Source organism: Rhinolophus sinicus, linkage group LG17 (assembly GCF_036562045.2).
Source record: "Rhinolophus sinicus isolate RSC01 linkage group LG17, ASM3656204v1, whole genome shotgun sequence".
In the NCBI taxonomy this organism is placed as follows: Eukaryota; Metazoa; Chordata; class Mammalia; order Chiroptera; family Rhinolophidae; genus Rhinolophus; species Rhinolophus sinicus.
The window spans coordinates 4,800,384-4,820,550 of NC_133766.1; the positions used below are offsets into that span (position 1 = coordinate 4,800,384).

Consider the following 20,167-nt stretch of genomic DNA (forward strand, 5'->3'; position numbering starts at 1 on the left):
GTTCAAGAGGCGAATACAAGAGTCAGGGTTTATACTTAAGCAGACCGCCTGTTTCACGGAGGGCTGTGCTTTGGGGTGACTTGGCGCCCTCTACAGGCTACAAGGAGAAGGGCAGCCGATTACCACCTGCTTCCCTTTAAGTTTAGGGCTTGGCAGGAACTGTGACGTTGAGGAGGGTGGAGAAAAGGGGCAGAAGTCGTTGGTGGCCTTTGAATCCCAAAGCCCTATTCTAACTTGTCCTTTAGCCCTCCCTTGAGATCACGGAAGTATCAAGCTCGTGTTCTACACGACGTTTTTTACCCTCAATAAGTGTTCTTTCTGCTGTCACCAGCATACAGGAAATGCAAATGGTCTTTGTTTTCAACTAAGAGAACTTTGATCAAAGTCAGCATTTCTTTGTTTTTCTTTTAGAACAGAACGTTTGAGTTTCGGGCGGGGGCGGGGTTTGCTTTTTGGGGTTTTTGTTTTGTTTTGTTTTTTAAGACAAACACTATCTTTGCTATTGGCTTTGAGAAATAATTTGTCAGAGTATCTGCTCTATGTTAACAAGGTAAGTGTCCTGGATTTCTTTCTTTTTTAATGGGGAAATGTTTCCAGAAGCTGCTTTTGCAGAGCCTGAATATTCTGCTTGCTGAGTGCATTCCTTAAGAATTAATGTGATTCTCTTTCTCAGGAGCCTCTTCAGTAGGGTTAAAGCAACAGAATTAAGGAGAGAGTCAGGAAATTAAGGAACGCTGTAAGGAAAAGTTAGGTTGTAGGGAGAAACCATCCGAAAGGAAAGTGTCCGTGAAAATCACAGAATCCTGGGACTTTCTGTGATTCGAGGCTCACCTCTGATTTCATCTTATGGATGAGATGGGAGTGCCAGGCATTGGGAAACACAAAACACTCCACAAAGGTTATGATAGGAAATACTGTAACAAAGTATGAGCATTGGTGGGGTAAGAATAAGAAATATAAACAGATCAAATGTCAAACTCAAAGAAATCACAATCAGTTACATGATTTGCAAATCACTCAAGTCTCTTCATATCTTGAAATTGACTCCTTAAGGGGGGTGGGGGGTGGTAGATGAGGGTAAACGGGATCAAATATATGGTGATGGAAGGAGAACTGACTCTGGGTGGTGAAAACACAATGTGCTACATAGATGATGTGTTACAGAATTGTACACCTGAAATCTGTGTAACTTTACCAACAATTGTCACCTCAATAAACTTTAAAAAATGTAAAAAAAAAAAAAGAAATTGACTCTTACATTTTCTGGTCTGTCAGATATAGGATGGAGTTTTCGTGTTGTTCAAAAGTCCAGTTCAGTAGTTCAGGGTTCGTTTCTACCAAGAAACTAAACATAAGTGACCTTTGAGCTTCAGAGTGACCTTCTGCTTACAGCATGCTTTATAGTTGACAAAGACATTGCACATACCTTCTGTCCTCCCAACCCTTCAAGCCTGCCGTATTCTCCTCTCCCTTTCAATTCACATCTTATTTTTGGCACCAATTACTTGGCATTCAGACATAAAAACAGTTCTTTCAAGCTGGAAGGGAGCAAAGAGAAAACTACCAGAACCCTCTGCTTTACAAATGTGGGGACAATGTCACAGGGAAATCAAGAATTGTGTCCAAGATTATGCAGCTGGTTAGAGACAGAAGCAGAACTAGAACTCAGATCTCCCAATTTCCAGTTCACTCACTCATTCCCCTTAATGACTTGAAGCATTTAAAAAAAAAAAAAGGCCTCCTCCACTCAGAAAGTCATAATCTGCAACTACGGCGTAATTTTAAGAGGTGCAAATTCCTAATTTGTTTTTGCTGTCTCTGAGTCAGTGTGTAAAAGACAAGGTGTTTTTGCCCAGGAAAGATAAGTCCCTACTATGTCTCTAACTAGGTCCCCAGGGATAGTGAGACAGCCCAAGGGTGTCTGCAGGCCAAAACATGCTGCTATGATAGGACATACCATGTGATCTTCTGTATGTGACAGGACATACCAGGTAATCTCCTGTGTGTTGGTCTCTCTCCATCTAACCACAGCTCCTTGTGCAAAGTCACTGGCTCTTTTATTATTACTAGTATTGAGTCCCTGGGACTCAATCATCTTTGGGGCCCCCCCACTTGGCTCAAGAGGTAGCCAGGATGCATCTGTTGAATGAATGTGCTGCCAATCTATCCACTACAGCACATTTTGCACTTTTCCAGTTCAATTAGCAACCATTTCTTTTGTGTTATTATTGCAAAGACAGAGCACAGCCCAGATCTGCCAACTCTGGACCACTCTCTACCTAGTGGCCTAGAGATTTCAGCGTTCTTCCTGGTGGAGGCCATTTATTTCTGATTAGAAGCTGTCTAGACCTCCTACTTCTCAACTCCAAAGAAGCCACAGGTATGTCTGTCCACTTGTTTCCAAACTTGTTGATAAAATCTATCTGTGGGAGCTGTCTTTTCTAGGGAGAAGAAGGATTTAGGGTGGTAGGGGATGAACACTGAGTAAAAATGTGGTGCTAGGTACTTGTGAGTAATGTGACTTTGTTTCAAACACTCCCTCAACATAGGTATTTTTCTTATTTTACAAATCTTAAGGTGTTTAAGTAGGTTGGTTGGGGGAACGTGGCACAGAGACAGAGATCAAGCCCAGTTCTGCTGCCTCCAAGTCTATTCTCGTTGCAGCCGACCTAGCTCTCCCACATCAGTAGAGACTCCAAAATAAACCAACAGTCTAAGGGGAAGAAGTGTAAATGTTGCTACATATAATAAAGCCAGATACGAGTGTCTCATCCTTACAAAGGGCAGGGTGACAAGTAAGATTTGGAAAGAGGCAACAGGTAAGATCTGTGTTGCAAGTGCCCAGATCTGCTTCAGAACCAGGTGCATCTGAAGGGCCCAAGGGCTCGGAAGTCTTCCTATGGCCTCTGTGAGAGCAAATCCACTTCGTTTCTGTGAATGGGGGTGCTGATCTGACCAGGAGGCCAGTTGCACAGCCATCGGGACAAACTCCCCGCAACCGGTCCCAGCAAACCTAGGCACAGGCTTAGTAACAGGCCACCTCAGGCTCTCAGACCGACGCGATGTGCACATCCAGGCCCAACGTCAGAGATGCAGAGTCACTCCAGACTCAGCCACTAGCACTGTGTCCTTAAGTCGTGTCAAATGATTATGCTATATTTCCCCATTTACTCGTGCTCAGGACTCTAAATATTTTGTCTCTTGACAAATTGATGGTCACCAGTTAGGAGAGGGGCTGGGTTGGTGGGGCTGGGTGAAAAAGATAAAGGGATTCAGAAGCACAAATGGCCAGTTAAAGAAACAGTCACAGGGATGTAGAGTACAGCATAGGGAATATCATCAATAATATTGCAATAACTGTGTATGGTGTCAGATGGATACTAGACTTATCGGAGTGATCCACTTCGTAAGGTACATAAATGTCTAATCACTATGCTGTACACCTAAAACTGTAATTGGAAAATAAATTAATTAAAAAAAAATATTTCCTCTCTTGGTTCCCCAAGGAAACAACCACTATGGTATAGTGGCATGACACTACAAAAATGACGTAAGGATTATTTCTGTTTCATAAAATATATACTACTGATTTGACTTCAAAGGCAAAGTCAAATCACTGGTATATGTTTTATGAAACAAGTACTTTGAGGTCTCAGCTATTCCTCCTGTGTTTTTTTGCACTGATCAAGGGGATTGAGAGAAAGAGATAGTACTTGCACCTGAGTCTACCTGACATATGAAGGGCCTCAACATGACAGAAAACTGATTTGCTGGAATTCAATAACTGGTTAGACCATCTGGATCCAAGCAAAAGCTATAGGGGTGTTTGCACAATCCCAAATTACAAAATCAGGAGCTGGTCATAAATCCCCATGACACTTACTGCCTCCAGTCTGTCCTCAGAAGCCCAGGTATCCCCATTTCCACAGGACCTCATCTTGGACTCTAGAATGTTCCATATGACTTTCCTTGGGAACTTTGTTCTGGATCATTGTCAGCCAACACTTCCTCTGTGCAAGGTTAAGAGCCTCCCCCACTCCATTCATGTAATATCTTATCTTGGTTGTAGGGCAGGACGTGGTCCATAGCTAGCTATTCTTGAGGACTCTAAATGCTTTGCATAAAAACTAACATTTGTGCTAACTGCAGTTCCTAGGGTGCAGGGAGGCCAGGTGATAGCAAAGGGCCCCTGTCATACTGAGGGAGATCTGAAGACCCAAAGGGATCAACGTCCTGGCAAGACTAGCTAATAATAAGAACTAAATTTAACTGAGCACTTACTTTGTAGCAGACACACTTCTGCAACCGTTCCAACATATACGCATTCATTTAATTTCATAACAAATATTTAAAATAGGTATTATTATTATTAATTATTATTTCCATCCCCATGGTACTGATGAGAAAACTTAGGCACCGAGAGGATAAACAGCTAAATCACAGTCATACTGTTAATAAGTGAAGCCAGGACTTACACCAAAAGTCTAATCGCAGAGCCCTCATTTTTCATCAAAAAGTGATTCTGCCTCAGTTCAAAGATGAAAGGAGGGTATTTCTGTCACCACCAAAGTTGAGCTCTGTGATAAGGGCTGCCTGCCAGCCTTGCCACATAAAGAAGCTTTACTCGACCTTCCTGTAACAGAGCAGACCATGGTCAAGCGCGTTGCCGTGATTGGAGCCGGTGTGAGTGGCCTGTCCTCCATCAAATGCTGCTTGGATGAGGGCCTGGAGCCCACCTGCTTTGAGAGAAGTACTGACATCGGGGGGCTATGGAAGTTCACTGTGAGTAGCTCACACCCTCCCACCTCCATCAGTGGGGATCCGTCTGTGTGCGTTCTCTATCCTCCTTGGGCACGGTGGCCTCTGCCTACCTTGCTGATTGTGTGGGGGAACAGCTAGCTCCCGGGTGCGTGGTGCCACGGTCACACTGCAGATGTGGTGTCACAAGTGATGAAACGGGAGAACAGGCAGGGCAGGGGCGGGGACAGTGGGAAGAGAGAGGAAAAAAGAGGTGTGTCTGATACACAGACACAGGGCGGGAAGTTATGATGCCGTCTGGCCCATGGCCCCAACAAGACAAAGTAGCCAAGTGTCACACTGGGTAAGCTGAAGGACACTGCTGAATATGGAGCAGATGACACATTAGGAAGGATGGAAGTTGGCATCAGGGAGTGGAGCCCCAGCCCCCAAGCCTTGTTCAGGTCTTTGGAAAGACAGTTGGCAAGGGTGAGGCAAGAACCCTAACCTTGAAAGAAAGAATCCGAACAAGAAGCACTCAGGCACCGATCTGTCCTTCTTCGGAGCGGAATGTGCAGCCCAGGGATTATGCTCAGGGCTAGGCCAGCCATTGGGGAACCTGAGCATCAGGAATTGGGGCTGGAAGTGGCTAACACTACCTGCCTCTGGCCAGGACTGGTCCCGGTTACTTGAGTAGCAGGGTCTTCAGTGGGGCTACAGGGGGATCTTCCCCACGGGGCGGGTATAAGGTGTGAGAAGGTGGGAGGTCCAAGCACTGATTTCTTCAGGGGGAGAGAAAAGCCACATTCAGTGGGAGTTCCAAGTGAGGGAGAGTACTTCAGACTGGTCTGAATGAGGGAAGGCTTCATGGAGGAGGTGGCATTTGCCAGTCTGTGATGGATGGTGAAGAAAACAGAATAAGCAAGTGCATATGAGGAGGGACGGTTGCAACCTCAGGAGTACAGGTACTAGGAGAAACGTTTCTCCTGGTGTCTGTGAGTCTCCTCAAGCACCCACGTCAATGAGGAAAGAGAGGCTTGGGTCTGGTTCGTGGACCTTGTGCTATTTGACCCCACACTGTGTTTGGTTTCCTTCTCCTATTCTAAGGTAACGTAAATATTCACTTTAGAATACTGAATTAAACAAAAGAAACAATGCAAATTAAATATAATAGCAATACCCATGGGTCAACACCGTTAAAAGTTCAAAATGTAATTTCTTCCAGTCATATATATGCTTTTTTTTTTCCAAAATGCAATTCTATGTTAATTTTCATTCATTGAACCAGTGCTTCTCATGTCCCTCTACCAGGATACAGTGAGGAGTAAGATTAACAGGGAAACTACCCTCCTTACAGTTTGCAACGCAGGGTGATCCGTTCTGACAGAAGGACAGGGTGCTACGGGGCCACAAGCGCCACCTCCCACGGATCTGACGGGTCAGGGATGGCTGCTTAGCGAAAGTGATGACTCAGAAAGTGCCTTGGAGGAGACATAGAGGTTAGCTTCAGCCACGAGAAATCCATCAGCGCCTTTCCTATCGGTCTTTGTATTTGTTTTGTTTTACGAATGATGGAGATTGAGACGAGACACAAGCAATGCACAGATGAGTCCGTGAGGAAACAGAGGCTGCCAGGATGTGGCTGTTCCCCCACTCATGAAGCTCACTATGCTCTCACCGCAGGAAACTTCCAAAGATGGGATGACTGGGGTCTACAAATCCTTAGTGACAAATGTCTGCAAAGAAATGTCATGTTACAGTGACTTCCCCTTCCAAGAAGATTATCCCAATTTCATGAACCAAGAAAAATTTTGGAACTATCTCCAAGAATTTGCCGAGCGCTTTGATCTTCTGAAATACATTCGGTTTAGGGTAAGACATCTTGGGTTATGGAAGATGAATGAGCAGGGGCTAGCCATTCAGCAATCTAACGGAAACAGGACGGTGCAACAAACTTCCTGATTTCCTCTCTCTGAATAAGGCAAATCATTATAGACTCATTGCCTTGCAGCTCATCTTCTACTCCGATAAATCACTAAAATACTGAATTTCCCCGGTTCCACCTCTAAATCCAAACGCTCTTGCAGCATGGAATTTAGAATTTTTTCCGAGAGAGAGGAAATGATGAATTTTGTTCATGACACCCATTGGGCAGAAATGACCAGATGTCTCACCTGCAGAGATAAGAACGGGTCAAAACTCAATTGCCTAAATGTTTCCAGTGCATCCACTGGATACACTGGAAACTTGCCATCTCCTTCTCATTGGGAATAAAACCTGAATGTTTCTTCCTGCCCATGAAGGTCTTCAGATGTTTTGGGTCCTAGTCTATATGACCACCTTTGAGACATTGCCCACGTTACTTAACTTCTCTGGGGAAAAGATAAGCCAATGGTAACAGAACTATCGTGAGGCACACTTGACCCACTTGAAATACCAGACATGGTTACCATACCCATCATTACATGAGGTCCCAACGTGCTTCATTAAAAAGCAAGTTTTGTCTTTTGCTTTCAGACCACAGTGTGCAGCATAACGAAGCGTCCAGACTTTTCTGAAACTGGTCAGTGGGATGTTGTCACAGAGACAGAGGAGAAGCAGGAAACAGCTGTCTTTGATGCTGTCATGGTTTGCACTGGCCACTTCCTAAATCCCCGTCTGCCTTTGGAGTCCTTTCCTGGTGAGTCACTTCCACCTGAGACCATGCCTACTCTTCCGGGTTCTTCTAGAAGAACAGTTATTCATTTGTCATTGGAAATACTTCCTAATGACTATAGACAACTTTATGTTCACCCTCAGAAATATTACGTACAAAATAACTTTGAAAGGTATAAATCACAATCTAAGTGTCAGGTCTTATTATTTACTTGTGAATATAAATGCTACTGTTATTGAAGCTTTATCATGTCTGTTGATTTAAGTTCAGTGACCACCTAAGGCTCAAAACTATCAGATCTGTCATGAAAAAGAACAGGCTTTGAATTTTGTCCTTGAATTATAGGTTATCTGAATCAGGAATGACCTGTAATCAGTAAGTTAAAGGAAGTGAGAACATAAGGAAACTTGACAGATTTCTTTTTTTTTTTTTTTTTTTTTTTAAGAAACATGCCTGAAATTATACATCCAAAGGAATAGTTTCACCACAATAATAATCCGTATACCTCTTATACCTGGTTAGCAACACAAAGGAGTTTTAGAGATTCCCTTTTGGAAATACTTTTGATTCCAACAGCACGTTCTTTTTCATATACTCACAATCGGAAAATCTCCATTTTTGAGATCAAATGAGGATTTCCGATATGTAGTAAAGCTACTCTTCTGTCACTTCTAAGTGGCTCTCAAGGCAACTGACTAAGAGCAGGTTTAAAACTTCTTTTTAAGGAATTGAAAGAACTTTTTAAGGAAGGGTGTGAAGAATGAAACCGGCAAACCTTGGCTAATAAAAAGATCAAACATAGATCAAAAAATAAAATTATAAATGTAATCTCAAATTCAAATATCTTATTCAAAAAAATAGATACTAGGGATCGAGTGAAAATTCAATACACACTTTTGCAAAGAAGCAGTATTGTAAAGGGTGGTTCAGCTTCAGGCTTGCCACTAGGCTGGAGGCTAAATACGCTTGTGCACTAAAATGATATTTAACCAGCACAAAAGCGACCTTTAACCAGTACTAAAGGAATATTTAACCAATACTGAAGCACTATTTAACCAACACTAAAGGAATATTTAACCAATACTGAAGCACTATTTAACCAGCACTAAAGGAATATTTAACCAATATTGAAGCACTATTTAACCAGCACTAAAGGAATAGTTAACCATCTCTTATAATAACATTTCTATGAGCAATGTGTTACAAGTGTCAAACTGATACCTTGGGCTTTGGTGTCTTGTCAGGTTTGGGACAGCTTACCCGTACCCCTCACTGCCTTCCATTCTACTTAGGCCTTAACAAGAAGGCTGTTGGGGAAGACAGATCAAGAGCTGAGCGGTGAGGACCTTTGTGGCAGTATCAAGTGTATAACTGGGCACAGTTGGTCCCCAAAGAAGGGGACTGGATATGCACACACTACAATAGCAAGGTAGTTTCACGTCATTTTGAGAGCAAACATGTCTACATTCCTCAATGACTACTGAGGGAAAAAATGGTTGTCATAGGAATATTGGGGTCTCCCTCTCTTTTGCCCTAAAACACCGATTATGAAGAAGAGGGACATCCACTCGTACAGACTTCAGAGATTGCTCCCCAGGAGGTCTTAGTTTGTGACCAGACTTTAGAAGGACCCCTTACAGGGGGACACCAGAGCAGATAGTCCCAATCTCCTCTCAGCTCCCAGGGTAACGTATGTTGGCAAGTGGATGCATGTAAGGTTTCTGGGGAGTCCCGGTCTGCTGCCCTTTCCTCAGGGCAATGTCCTTTGGTAGGTGGCAGTTAGCACAATGGTTCTGAACCAAATGCTGGAGTCCCACCTCCTGGACCAAATCCTGGCACTAGTTCCATAACCTCAGCCCATCTGAGCCCCAGCAAAGTGGAAAGATGAGCTCCTATCTCACAGAGCAGCAATCAGGATCAAATGAGATCATCCATGTAAAACGGCCTACAGAGCACATAGTAAGGTCTCCACAGACATTAGCTACTGCTACTAGGAATCACAACCTGCTGTCAACTATTCCCCATCTGCTGAGAATTGTGCAGAAGCCCCTGCTTCCTGAGAGTCACGTGAGTCCTCCAGACTGAGACATGTGTATGCCTCTTAGTGAAGTCACAATTCTGGCCTCCGCAGCCTTTCCACCTTGGAGTATGGGCTCTTCTCATATCCCATATGGGAATCCAGGACAGAGAGCAGTTCTGCAGGTCCCCTCTTTCATTCTGGTGTCTCTCCTGCACACAGAACGTGTGTGAAAGGGACTCTTTACACATCAGTTGTGATCGTTAGTTACAGAGCAATGATCACACATGCCCAATTATGTTTGGTCAATTATTATCAATTGTCCTTCAACTTTGTGAGCATTGTAAATACATTTCAAGTCCCAGGACTTTCCCTAAGGTAGTTCCAACACATAACAGGGCAATAAGTGTAAGATGAATAAGCCACAATAGCAAAGTGCTCCAGAGATATTTGGCGACAAGGCAAACTAAAACCCAAGCCCCTCAGCAGACGCTGAGGGCGTCATTATATAAGAGGAGAGCGCAATAACTGAAAATAATAAGGGTGATCTTGAATTAGCAATATGTTCCACTTTGAAGACAGAAAATGTATAAATGCTTCAGGAAAAAAAGCATTTCTTCTATTAAAAAAGTTTTAAGATTTTGATATTTCTGTGCTAAACTGTCCAGTTATCTGAAAACCTCTCTCCAGAATGTAGCACTTCCTAGCATCAAATGATCCATTTATTGTATAGCATTATAATTCCCAAAATGGGGGGATGGGAGTCCAGAAGTCCCCCATGTGCCATCTCCCTGACCTCAGCCCCAGACCCTGATGTGAGATGTAAAAAGGAAAATACAATAAAATGAACCCTGAATCACAAAGGAAATTCACTGTGACATTAGTACCTGTTTGATATGTGTTTGTTGAATACAATCAGATGCCTACAGTCTTTTATCTGAGGGAAAAGAATTAGTATCATGATAGATACAGGCTAGGCTATCACCACAGCCCAGTGTTTCCTAAACACCACAAAACCCAGAAATGCTTGTTTTAAAAGCAAGTTAACGTGGCACTGATAGAGTAAGAAAGTGGGACCCCGGAATCCTAATGTTGAACAAACTCCCCCCAGCGATGTGATGCTTGTGCAAACTAAAGTTTTAAGAGCCATTTCCATAGCCCCCAGTACAGGCAGCATAGCCTGGTGGTTAAGGTGGGGCAGGCTGGGTTCAAGCTGAGGCTCTGACATTTATTGGCGCATGGGCAAATCGTGGGTCCTAAGTCCCTTTTTCTCCACTTGTAAAATTAAGGACTCATAGTGCCATCTTCCTAGGGTTGCCGTAGGATGAAATCAGCTACTGCCATGAGTGCCCCCTCCTCGCCCAGCACCCGGAGCAGAGACAGTGCTCTCAGTACAAATTAGCTCTGGGTGTTAGTAGGAAAGAACTCTGCCCTCCCTCTTGGAGAAAAAGCAATGGGAAAAAATAAATAAACTAATGGTGCCAAGTTAAATATAATTGTCCATTGCTATTTCCAGGGCAAATTCAGTCATGTAAGTCATTGGAAGGCGAAAGACAGCTGTAATATAGGGCAAAGTGCCCTGGCCTTGTTTGCCATCTTAATACGGAGGGAATGGAGACAATTTAGGGGAGAGGAAATGATTTCTGGAAAGATGAATGGGCCCTTAGAAAAGTAGATGGGACATCTGACTGACAAAGTGCAGATTGCTGGTTTCCTCCCCTGTGGTGAGAGTCCCAGGAAGGGATTTATGACCGCTGAGCTCCTTTTGCAGGATCTGTCTGAAGGCAGATAAGGGCGGTTCAGAGAAAGCCTCTCCCTGTATTTGCTGTTTGTCAAGTAACTTCGGCTCAAAATAATCAACAGACCAAAGTGGCATATTTAGGGGGGACATGTCTGAACTCCTTCAGGGGTGAAATAAATATCTCAAACACACCAGCAATCCGAAAATAACATCAAGTAGCCATGTGATTCCTTCAAGGAAATGGAGGAGCTTGGGAAGACAAAGCCCAGGCAAAAATCCCAGTAGTTTGGGAGTTGATGTCCTGTCTGTCAGTATTTACACCAGAGTGCGAGAGACCTAAGGCTATTTGGTTAACGATTTAAAATGCTGTCAGAACCACTCTGACATCTGGCTGAGTTTAAACTTCGTTTTCTGATTTTCACTAAATCACAGTATCTTTTTTCACAAATAGTTGTAAAATTAATGTCGAACATGAATGCTGTACTTGGGAACAAGAACTCTTCTCTGTATCGAAAATATCAGGGCTATTTCTGCCCTACCTATTACCAAAAATAAATCCGAAGGAGAAATATTTGGTAGTCCCTCTCCTGTATATAAATATCATAACAGTGATAACTTCTATTGACAGAGTGTTAGGAGCTTGAAAGATCTTATCAGAAACACAGATATAAATAAAATAAGAATAAAGGACAAATAAGCACACAGTGCAATAAAGCATTACACACATCAGAAGCAAAAAGTAAAATGAGCGTGAAGTATAAGTAACAAGCCTACGTCACGAAAATAATGGCTTTACTAGAGAACTTACCACAAAATTTCTTTTGTGGAAAATTGCAATTAAAATTGAATTCAAATTTGATTTGTAAACATGTGATATTCACAAATTCCATTCTTATGGGACTATTGGGTAAAATAACACGCATGAACCATCTACTTCTTGCCTCTGATGATCAGGGTCCTCACGCATGAGACATTTCTTATTGTCTGCAGTGAACTTGATTTCCCGCAGGAATTGCTTTAAAAGGGAATGCTCATATGGAATATAAATTCATCTAATTTTAACAAAGCAGGTTATACCAAATCTATATCTGGGCTCACAGCATCCAAAGGGAGAGGAGGAAGCTATTCCGGTCCCACTTCCTGTAATTAGCCCCCGGGGGGCAAAGGGCTGACATATTTCTGGGACTTCCCTCTGCCCACAGACACTATGCCTGCACACTAGGGAATTTCTGATTTCCTGATCCCTCCTTCCCCTCAGGAATCCATAAGTTTAAAGGCCACATCCTCCACAGTCAGGAGTACAAGTTCCCAGAATGTTTTCGGGACAAGCGCGTCTTGGTGATCGGCCTTGGGAACACTGGAGGAGACGTTGCCGTGGAACTCAGTCGAATGGCAGCCCAGGTACACCGTCTCTGAATCCACGCCCCCACCCCCAACAGTATGCATGTCTGGTGGCTAGAGAGAGGTGTTCAAGAATATAAAACGCACTGGCCAATTGCTCAATTATGTGGACACAGGGTGAGTGAGACAAAAATCCACACTTTACAAAACTGAACCATCTCTAAGAAGGATCTAGGAAAACTACGCAGATGCCAGACCAACAGGCACTGTGCATTCTCCCTCGGGAACAAGACCAAACGGGAAAATTGTTTTACACTCTCCTTTTGTAAGTCTGGCAAAACTCCCATGTAAAAATGGGGAGGTTGTTTTCTGAATATCCCCACATTTTCAATTAGAAGACAGATTTATACTTTGTTTTAAGAGAAAAGCAACCTTTACGTTGCCCAAGAAGATGACATAACGATTTTAGAAAGTCCAAGCATAGATTCACAAATTAGAAATCTATTCCACTCTAACATAAACTATAGGACAATGATTAGATCTTTAAAAAAAATAGACTTTTCTTTAAATCAGGATTAAATTTAAGCAATTAATATTGTTCTCAAAACTTCACATTAAATTCTGTATTATTTACATTTTAAAAAATTGCCAGATCAGTAGCACATATCTACTACCGTGTTTCCCCAAAATAAGACCTAGTTGGACCATCAGCTCTAACGCGTCTTTTAGAGCAAAAACTAATTTAAGACCCGGTCTTATTTTACTATAAGACTAATATAATATAATATAATATAATATAATATACCGGGGCTTATATTAATTTTTGCTCCGAAAGACACATTAGAGCTGATTGTCTGGCTAGGTCTTATTTTCGGGGAAACACAGTAATACCACAATTCTTTATATTAAAGATGATGCAAATACTTCACAGGTATCTAAATCAGGTAAAAGTGATTTGTGAACACAATGACAGCAGCAGAAAGAGATTGTCACTTGTAAATTTATGTACAAAGTCACCAGTCCCCTGTTGTTCTAAGACCAGAATGTTATGAGACCATTTGAAACCCACCAAAGAAAAAAACACTACAAAATGATGGACATGTATTTATCCTTCTTGCCTTACTCTTTAGGTACTTCTCAGTACTAGAACCGGTACCTGGGTTGTCAGTCGTTCTTCAGATGGAGGCTACCCATTAAATATGATGAATATAAGAAGATCCTATAATTTTATTGCACAAGTTCTGCCTTCACGTGTACTAAACTGGATTCGAGAGAGGCAGTTGAATAAGAGATTTAACCATAAGAATTATGGATTAAGTATTATGAAGGGGTACTTGAATTTTTTTATTTAATGGGAAAATTCTTGAATCAATATCTCGCATTCTATTTTATTCAGAACTCAGAATGTTCAATAATTGTGATGCTATCTTTGCTTATTCTGTGTGAAGCTTATTTCCTTAAGACAATTGTCCATCAGGTACCACAGCAGCTCTTGATGTAGGGGTATTCTCTTTCTCGTAACAAAAGTAGCAATTTCTGAGACTAGAAGAAAATGGGAGGATGAAAACTTTTCGTTTCCAGCTTTGAAAATCAGGAAACTTAAATTGGCTTTGAGGAATCCTGGAATGGCTGGATCTACCAGTAGAATTTGCGGAATCAGTGAGTACAGGTGCCCAGCTCTTTCTAACCTTTAATAAATGTCTACCCTGGCTAAATAGAAGTATGAATCTCCAACAGGAAGTCCCAGAATTATATATTTTAATATACACCCATATAGAGTTGCACGTTGGCAAGAAAAAGAATACCTTTCAAGTGCATGTAAATGTGATTTTTATTAAATGCTTGACCCCTAGACCTTTCTTTGGTAAGAAAGCTTTCAACATATGAAGAAAATTAATGGCAATGGGTGATTTAATATTAAATGTTATAGAGATTATGTCTGCTGATTAGGTAGAATGATGTTCATAGTGAAAAATATCAGTATAAATAGATTCAGGGTTTTTTTCATTTTCATCCCAAAAGTTTATTGTTAACTTTGTCTAGTGTCAATTCTTTGAGGCCTGGTGACGTGAGATCCAAAAGTGATCAAATGAATTGTTGCGTCCTCAAATCCTGATACTCCGAGAAATTAATTCCAAGAGACAGAGAATTTTAAAGCCCAGGCAGGAAAGCGTAGGTGTAGTCATTTTCCACATGCCTTTTACTGGGAGCAGGGAAACAAAATATTGTAGAAACAGTAAGTCGGGTAGACATTGGCCAATGCACTCCCTTGGCGTGGCCGATAATTTCCCTGATTTGACCAAATAAATCATTTGCTGAAGTGTCCAATCGATAGAATTACAGTGGATCATTTTCTCCCCCATGTCAAAGGAAAAAACAGAAAATCATCATAAATGATGAACTGCCCACCTGTATCCTCTGTGGGACCATCACCCTGAAAAGTGGTGTGAAGGAGTTTACAGAAACCTCCGCTCTCTTTGAAGATGGGACCGTGGAAGAACACATCGACGTGGTGATCTTCACGACAGGATACACATTTTCTTTCCCCTTTCTGGAAGAACCTCTCAAAAGCCTGTGTGCAAAGAAGATCTTTCTGTACAAGCAGGTCTTTCCATCCAACCTAGAGAAGGCAACACTAGCTATCATTGGCCTCATTGGCCTTCAAGGATCCATCTTAACAGGCACAGAGCTCCAAGCACGCTGGGCCACAAGAGTATTCAAAGGTACGTCGACTGTATTTAAAGCCCTGGTTTATCCACTGAGTCTTCAAATCCGTGCCCTGCAGTTTAGCCAAAATCCAACAGATGGGAGCTAAATAGGGGAATATCAGAAAGTTGAATGAAAAATTAATTGTACGTACATGTCAAATATGATCATGGGTGTGCTTATGTCACTAATGTGACAGTGGGAACAAGGTTTTGGACTCTGGATGGGGGACATGGAGACAACAGAATGTAATCACGTTTCTCCGATGAGCTGAAATTGTCGGAAGCTTTGGGACCCTAAGTCTAGTCTAGTCTTGTTTACTCGTCAATCTTTCCATTTATTGCTAGAAGTAGAATTTTATATGGCTCCCAAAGAAAGAATCATGTACGCTGTGAATAAAGCTGAGCTCTGAGGAGACGGTAACCTTTAAGAAAAGCCTATAAAAAATATTTTAGACTCTGGACATTCACTGCTGTTAGTTATCACTGTCAGAGGACAGGTCATAGAGTCAGGATGACCGGGGTCCAATCCCGCCTCTGCAACTCATCACTTATGTGGGGACCCCTCTGAAAATCAGCCCCTTCATCTGTAAAATGAGGATGATAAAACCTCTTTGACAAGAATTTTGTCAAAGGGATGATGTCCGCAAAGCAGTTAGCACAGTACTTGGCATGTCGGTCGTTAGTACTTGGTACAAATCCTTATTAAGGGATCGCTGTCATTCTTACCTTGCTAAAGGCAGGCAAGTTTTAAATTAGTAAGCATTTTCAAGAATTACATCTGCATCGTTTTAACATACAAACAGCAATCACGGTTGAGCCAACCAGCTGTCCTTCAGCAAAATGTTGCCCTGATGACCAAAAACAATCACCAGTAATTTATAAAGGGCATTTCAAGCAGAACTAAGCCGCGCTGACTTGATCACACTGGAAAAATGCGGTACCTCTCAAATTCCACAACCTTTTGTTAAATGATCACAAGTTTCTATTTCTTTAAGGCCAATTAAAGGGCTCTCGTAGCATTATCCGATTATATTAAAACCGCAGAAGACTCTTAGGGTACCTGGAGTTTGCATTTTAACTATTTTATAAATGAGTTCCAAAATGCTTATCAGAATGCCAGAGCTGGCAAAATGAAACTGGGTTAGGTCACACCACAGGAGTAATTCCACACTTCTCCCAAGCCTCCGGGAGCAGGCAATCCGGGAACCACCAAGTAGTCTTGCCAGCTTTTTATGGGAAAAACATGACCCTAGTGGCAAGAACACTGCAGAGCTGAGATGGACCTCTGCCATGTGGAGGGCATCCCCATACCCTGGGGTCCACACTTGCTTCCTGATGGGGCAGGATGGACAGAGAGCAGAGTCCCAGCACTGAGACAGCCCGGATGGGAGGTTGAGATGAGAACGTCCTCACACCTCAAGAAGACAGAGCCTCTGTGAGACTGAGAGACCCCCCAGACCCCTCCAGGCTTGAGGTCTCTGTGTAACAACAGTGAAGACATGCCTGAGCAGGGTTCTAAAAATGGGGTCATCTTAAGTGTTTACATTTAACCAACCAATAGTTTTAACACACACACACACAAATACAAATAGGGCATATATACAATATAACCCAAATTATAATATATAACCAGCTGACGAAGGGGCAGGGGCAGGCCAGCTGGGGCAGGTGCTAATGCCCAGGTGTTGGTACAGCTAAAGGCTGGACCACAATTCCCACAGTAGAGTACCCTGGTAAGTGAGTTTGGAGGGGATTTTACCTGCAGAAAATTACCCGCTGCCTCTACTTCGATTCAAACCTTTGACTCTCACATGGCCTGAGGTTGGAGCCGTGGGAGGCCAGAAGAGACGGGGAGGAGAACGCAAAGGAAAAGCCACGGTTAACTTCAGTGTTGGGTCCGATTTTTCTCACAGGACTCTGTAAGATACCTCCATGCCAAAAGCTGATGGCTGAGTTTACTGAAAAGGAGCAGCTCATAGAAAGGTATGAAATATTGCTTGCTACAGCAAAAACTTACCAATGTATTCTGTTACAAAAAAGATACAAAAGCCATCCCTCGAGAAGCAACACAGCAGGTTGGAAATCACTGCGTTAGGAGTCAGAAGCGTAAGTTTTTGGTCCTAACTCTTCCACCAACTAGATGTGTGTCCTTAGATGTGTCAGGTGGGGCACCAGGTTGTCTCAGTGGAACACAGAGCCTGGACCCCCAACAGGTGGCAGCCCTGTGTTCACTTGGCTTGGGGAACTCCATTCTGTCTTTATTCTGCCTCTGGGGCTGCTCTTTCTCTGCATTTACTGGTGTTTCCTTTTCCTCACTCCTAAAAATTGGTGAACCCCAACCTGAGTCCTCAGACCTCTTCTGATATCTATTAACACTCACTTCTAGGTGGCCTCACCCAGGCCCGGGGCCTTAAATGCCACCACATACTCACGGCTCCCAAACTTGTGTCTCTAGAATGACCATTTTCTCCTCTTTGCCTCTCACACCCCACACCAGCAAATACTGCCAGCGCCTACCTTCAAATACCTCCAGAACCCAGACCCTTCTTCCTACCCCCGTACTGCCACCTCAGACGAGGCCTCCGTCATCTCTCAGGAGGACACTTACTGTCACCTCTTAGCTGGTCTCCCTGCTTCCACTCTGCTATTCTACAGGCTAGTCTTGACACCACAGCAAGAGTGAGCAGTACCCCGCTGTTCTATTCAAAACCCTCCGATTGCTTCCCATTTCACTCCCAGAAACTGCCCTGCAGCCCCACAGCCCTGCAGAGCAACCAGCTACCTCCATTCCCTCTCTGCCTACTGTTTTCCCACCTCAGCCATCCTGCTCCAGGCTCTCCAGCCTCCTCCCTGCTCCTCAAACATGCCAGGTAGGGCTCCCGGACAACCTTTGCAGTTACTCTTCCCTTTGCCTGGAATGTTCTCCCCCGTCCCAGATACCTGCAAGCCCTCTCTTGTTCACATATCGCCATAAGAGAGAAGTCTCCTGTGATAACACAGTACAATGGGAACCCACGCAGTCTCACCACCGCCTTGCCCCCTTACCCTGCTTCGTAATGCCTATCGCCACCTGATGTATTACATATGCATTTGGCTGTGTCTTTATAACCTGCTGATTTCCCCCATTAGAATGTGAGCTCCTTGAGAGCAAGGGCCTTGTTTTATTCACTATTGGAACCCAAGTGCCTGGGATGATGTCTGTCGGTTATAGACACTTATTTATTCAATGAATGAATGAATGACATTGGGACATCATGAAAGTTTATGAGCAACAGAAATAGGTAGGCATAAAACCTTCATATACACTCTACGCATATCTGTGTCATATTCACTACTGGTACACAAGTATGGCCCTCTCAGCTCACAAGTCACATCAATAAAGATAACATTCATAACATGAATAAAAATAACAGTGCTTTCTGATCATGTTCACTTGTTCAACAACCATTGTATTTGGACTGATCAGATCTTGCCCTCATATCAATTTCAAGAACCTAAAACATGATTTCAAGATCCTCTTCCAATTGCCTCCTCTTACCATTTCCTTTCACAAAATGAACTGCCCTCACAATACCCTCTGTAGGTAAATTCTTACTTCTTCTTTTCAGCATAGAACAACATTTCCAAACATGGTTTGACTCTGTCAATACAAAGAAACACAATGGTGGGAGGAGGGCGGACACCATAGCTTGAACATGAAAGTGATCCATCTTTTTCCCTCTCAGGGGTGTGATGAAAGACACCAGTGAGAACAAACTTGAGTACATCCCCTACATGGATGACATTGCTGCATGCATAGGTGCGAAGCCCAGTATCCCGCGTCTGTTCCTCAAGGATCCCAGACTAGCGTGGGAAGTTTTCTTTGGACCATGTACTCCTTACCAGTATCGCCTAATGGGCCCCGGACAATGGGATGGAGCCAGAAATGCCATCCTGACCCAGTGGGACAGAACAATGAAACCCTTAAAAACTCGAATCGTTCCTGATTCCTCCACCTCTGCCTCTATGTCGTGTTACTTAAAAATGTGGAGGGTACCTCTCCTACTTGCCTCTCTTCTGTTGATCTGCAAATCTTCACTGTTTTTGAAATTGGTGCGAGATAAACTACAGAATAGAATTTCTCCTGATTTAATAAGTATTTGATCAAGATGAGTCTGATTGGTTATGAGGGTTGTACCAAGTCATACTAATTCTGTCTCCACATGTCTGGTGCATTCCTTCCTCTCCACTCCATAACTACTATTATCTAAGAGCAGGTTCAATCATCTCTGATCAGAATTATTCTTCTGTCTTCCTCTCTGGCCTCAGTACCTCTTCCAATCTATAGTCTGCTCTATTACCTAAGCAATTATTCTAAAATAAAAAGAGTGTCACTGTTTCCATCAAGATCCTGGTAGGAATAAGATGGCACTCAAGGTAGGTAATTTGTAGAAATTTTAATATAGAGATTATTTCAAAATTGGGGGGCAGATGTAATGAAATAAAAGGGATAATGAAATATTCCCAGACTAGTAACAAGGACAGTCCAACAACAGCTAATTTTACAAGTAAAAGACCATTACAGTAACTGGGAGTCTGGTGTACTCATTGAAAGCACTAATGTGTAACTAACTCTAACTCTAAAGCACTAACTCGAAAATTCAACCTGGAGTATAAACCCAGCTTTGTGGCTTTGGCCAACTTACTCAGCTGCTCTGAGCCTCAGTGTCTCACCTGGAAAATGAGGAGAAAGGTAACAACAGTACCTCCCTTAAAAGTAAAAATTAAGTGAGACAATAGAATTGAATTAACTATTAATACCTGAAGAGTCTGAAGACATTTTCCATTCTCTGAATTAAAGGATTTGAAAACTGTTGCCGGACCCTGTTCCCTGTCACCCGATCAGAAAGTATGGCCTTTGCTTCTCATGGATTCTCTGGTAGCACTTTCCAGCTAGGACCACTCTTTTGTCCTTGGGTCCCCACCAA

General features: G+C 42.8%; 2 protein-coding genes across 11 annotated transcripts in view; one reads left to right on the plus strand and one right to left on the minus strand.

Annotated features, from left to right (window-relative positions):
* LOC141569370 (uncharacterized) overlaps positions 1–20,167 on the minus strand; it is a 310,830-nt gene that overhangs the window by 253,732 nt on the left and 36,931 nt on the right. The gene's annotated exons all lie outside the window — the stretch shown is intronic.
* Positions 207–20,054, plus strand: FMO4 (flavin containing dimethylaniline monoxygenase 4). Of its 10 annotated transcripts, XM_074322318.1 has the most exons (12): positions 210–384; positions 514–550; positions 1,889–1,991; positions 2,237–2,380; positions 4,643–4,782; positions 6,421–6,609; positions 7,255–7,417; positions 12,410–12,552; positions 13,623–13,822; positions 14,863–15,215; positions 17,114–17,183; positions 18,926–20,054. In XM_074322318.1, the coding sequence occupies exons 5-12, from the start codon at positions 4,651–4,653 to the stop codon at positions 19,341–19,343; spliced, it is 1,668 nt and encodes a 555-aa protein (XP_074178419.1). In that variant the 5' UTR covers positions 210–384; positions 514–550; positions 1,889–1,991; positions 2,237–2,380; positions 4,643–4,650; the 3' UTR covers positions 19,344–20,054. The 10 variants fall into 10 exon arrangements, with proteins under 10 accessions (XP_019608127.2, XP_019605080.2, XP_074178422.1 ...); XM_019749521.2 differs by having other exon boundaries at positions 208–550; positions 4,532–4,782; XM_019748821.2 differs by having other exon boundaries at positions 210–550.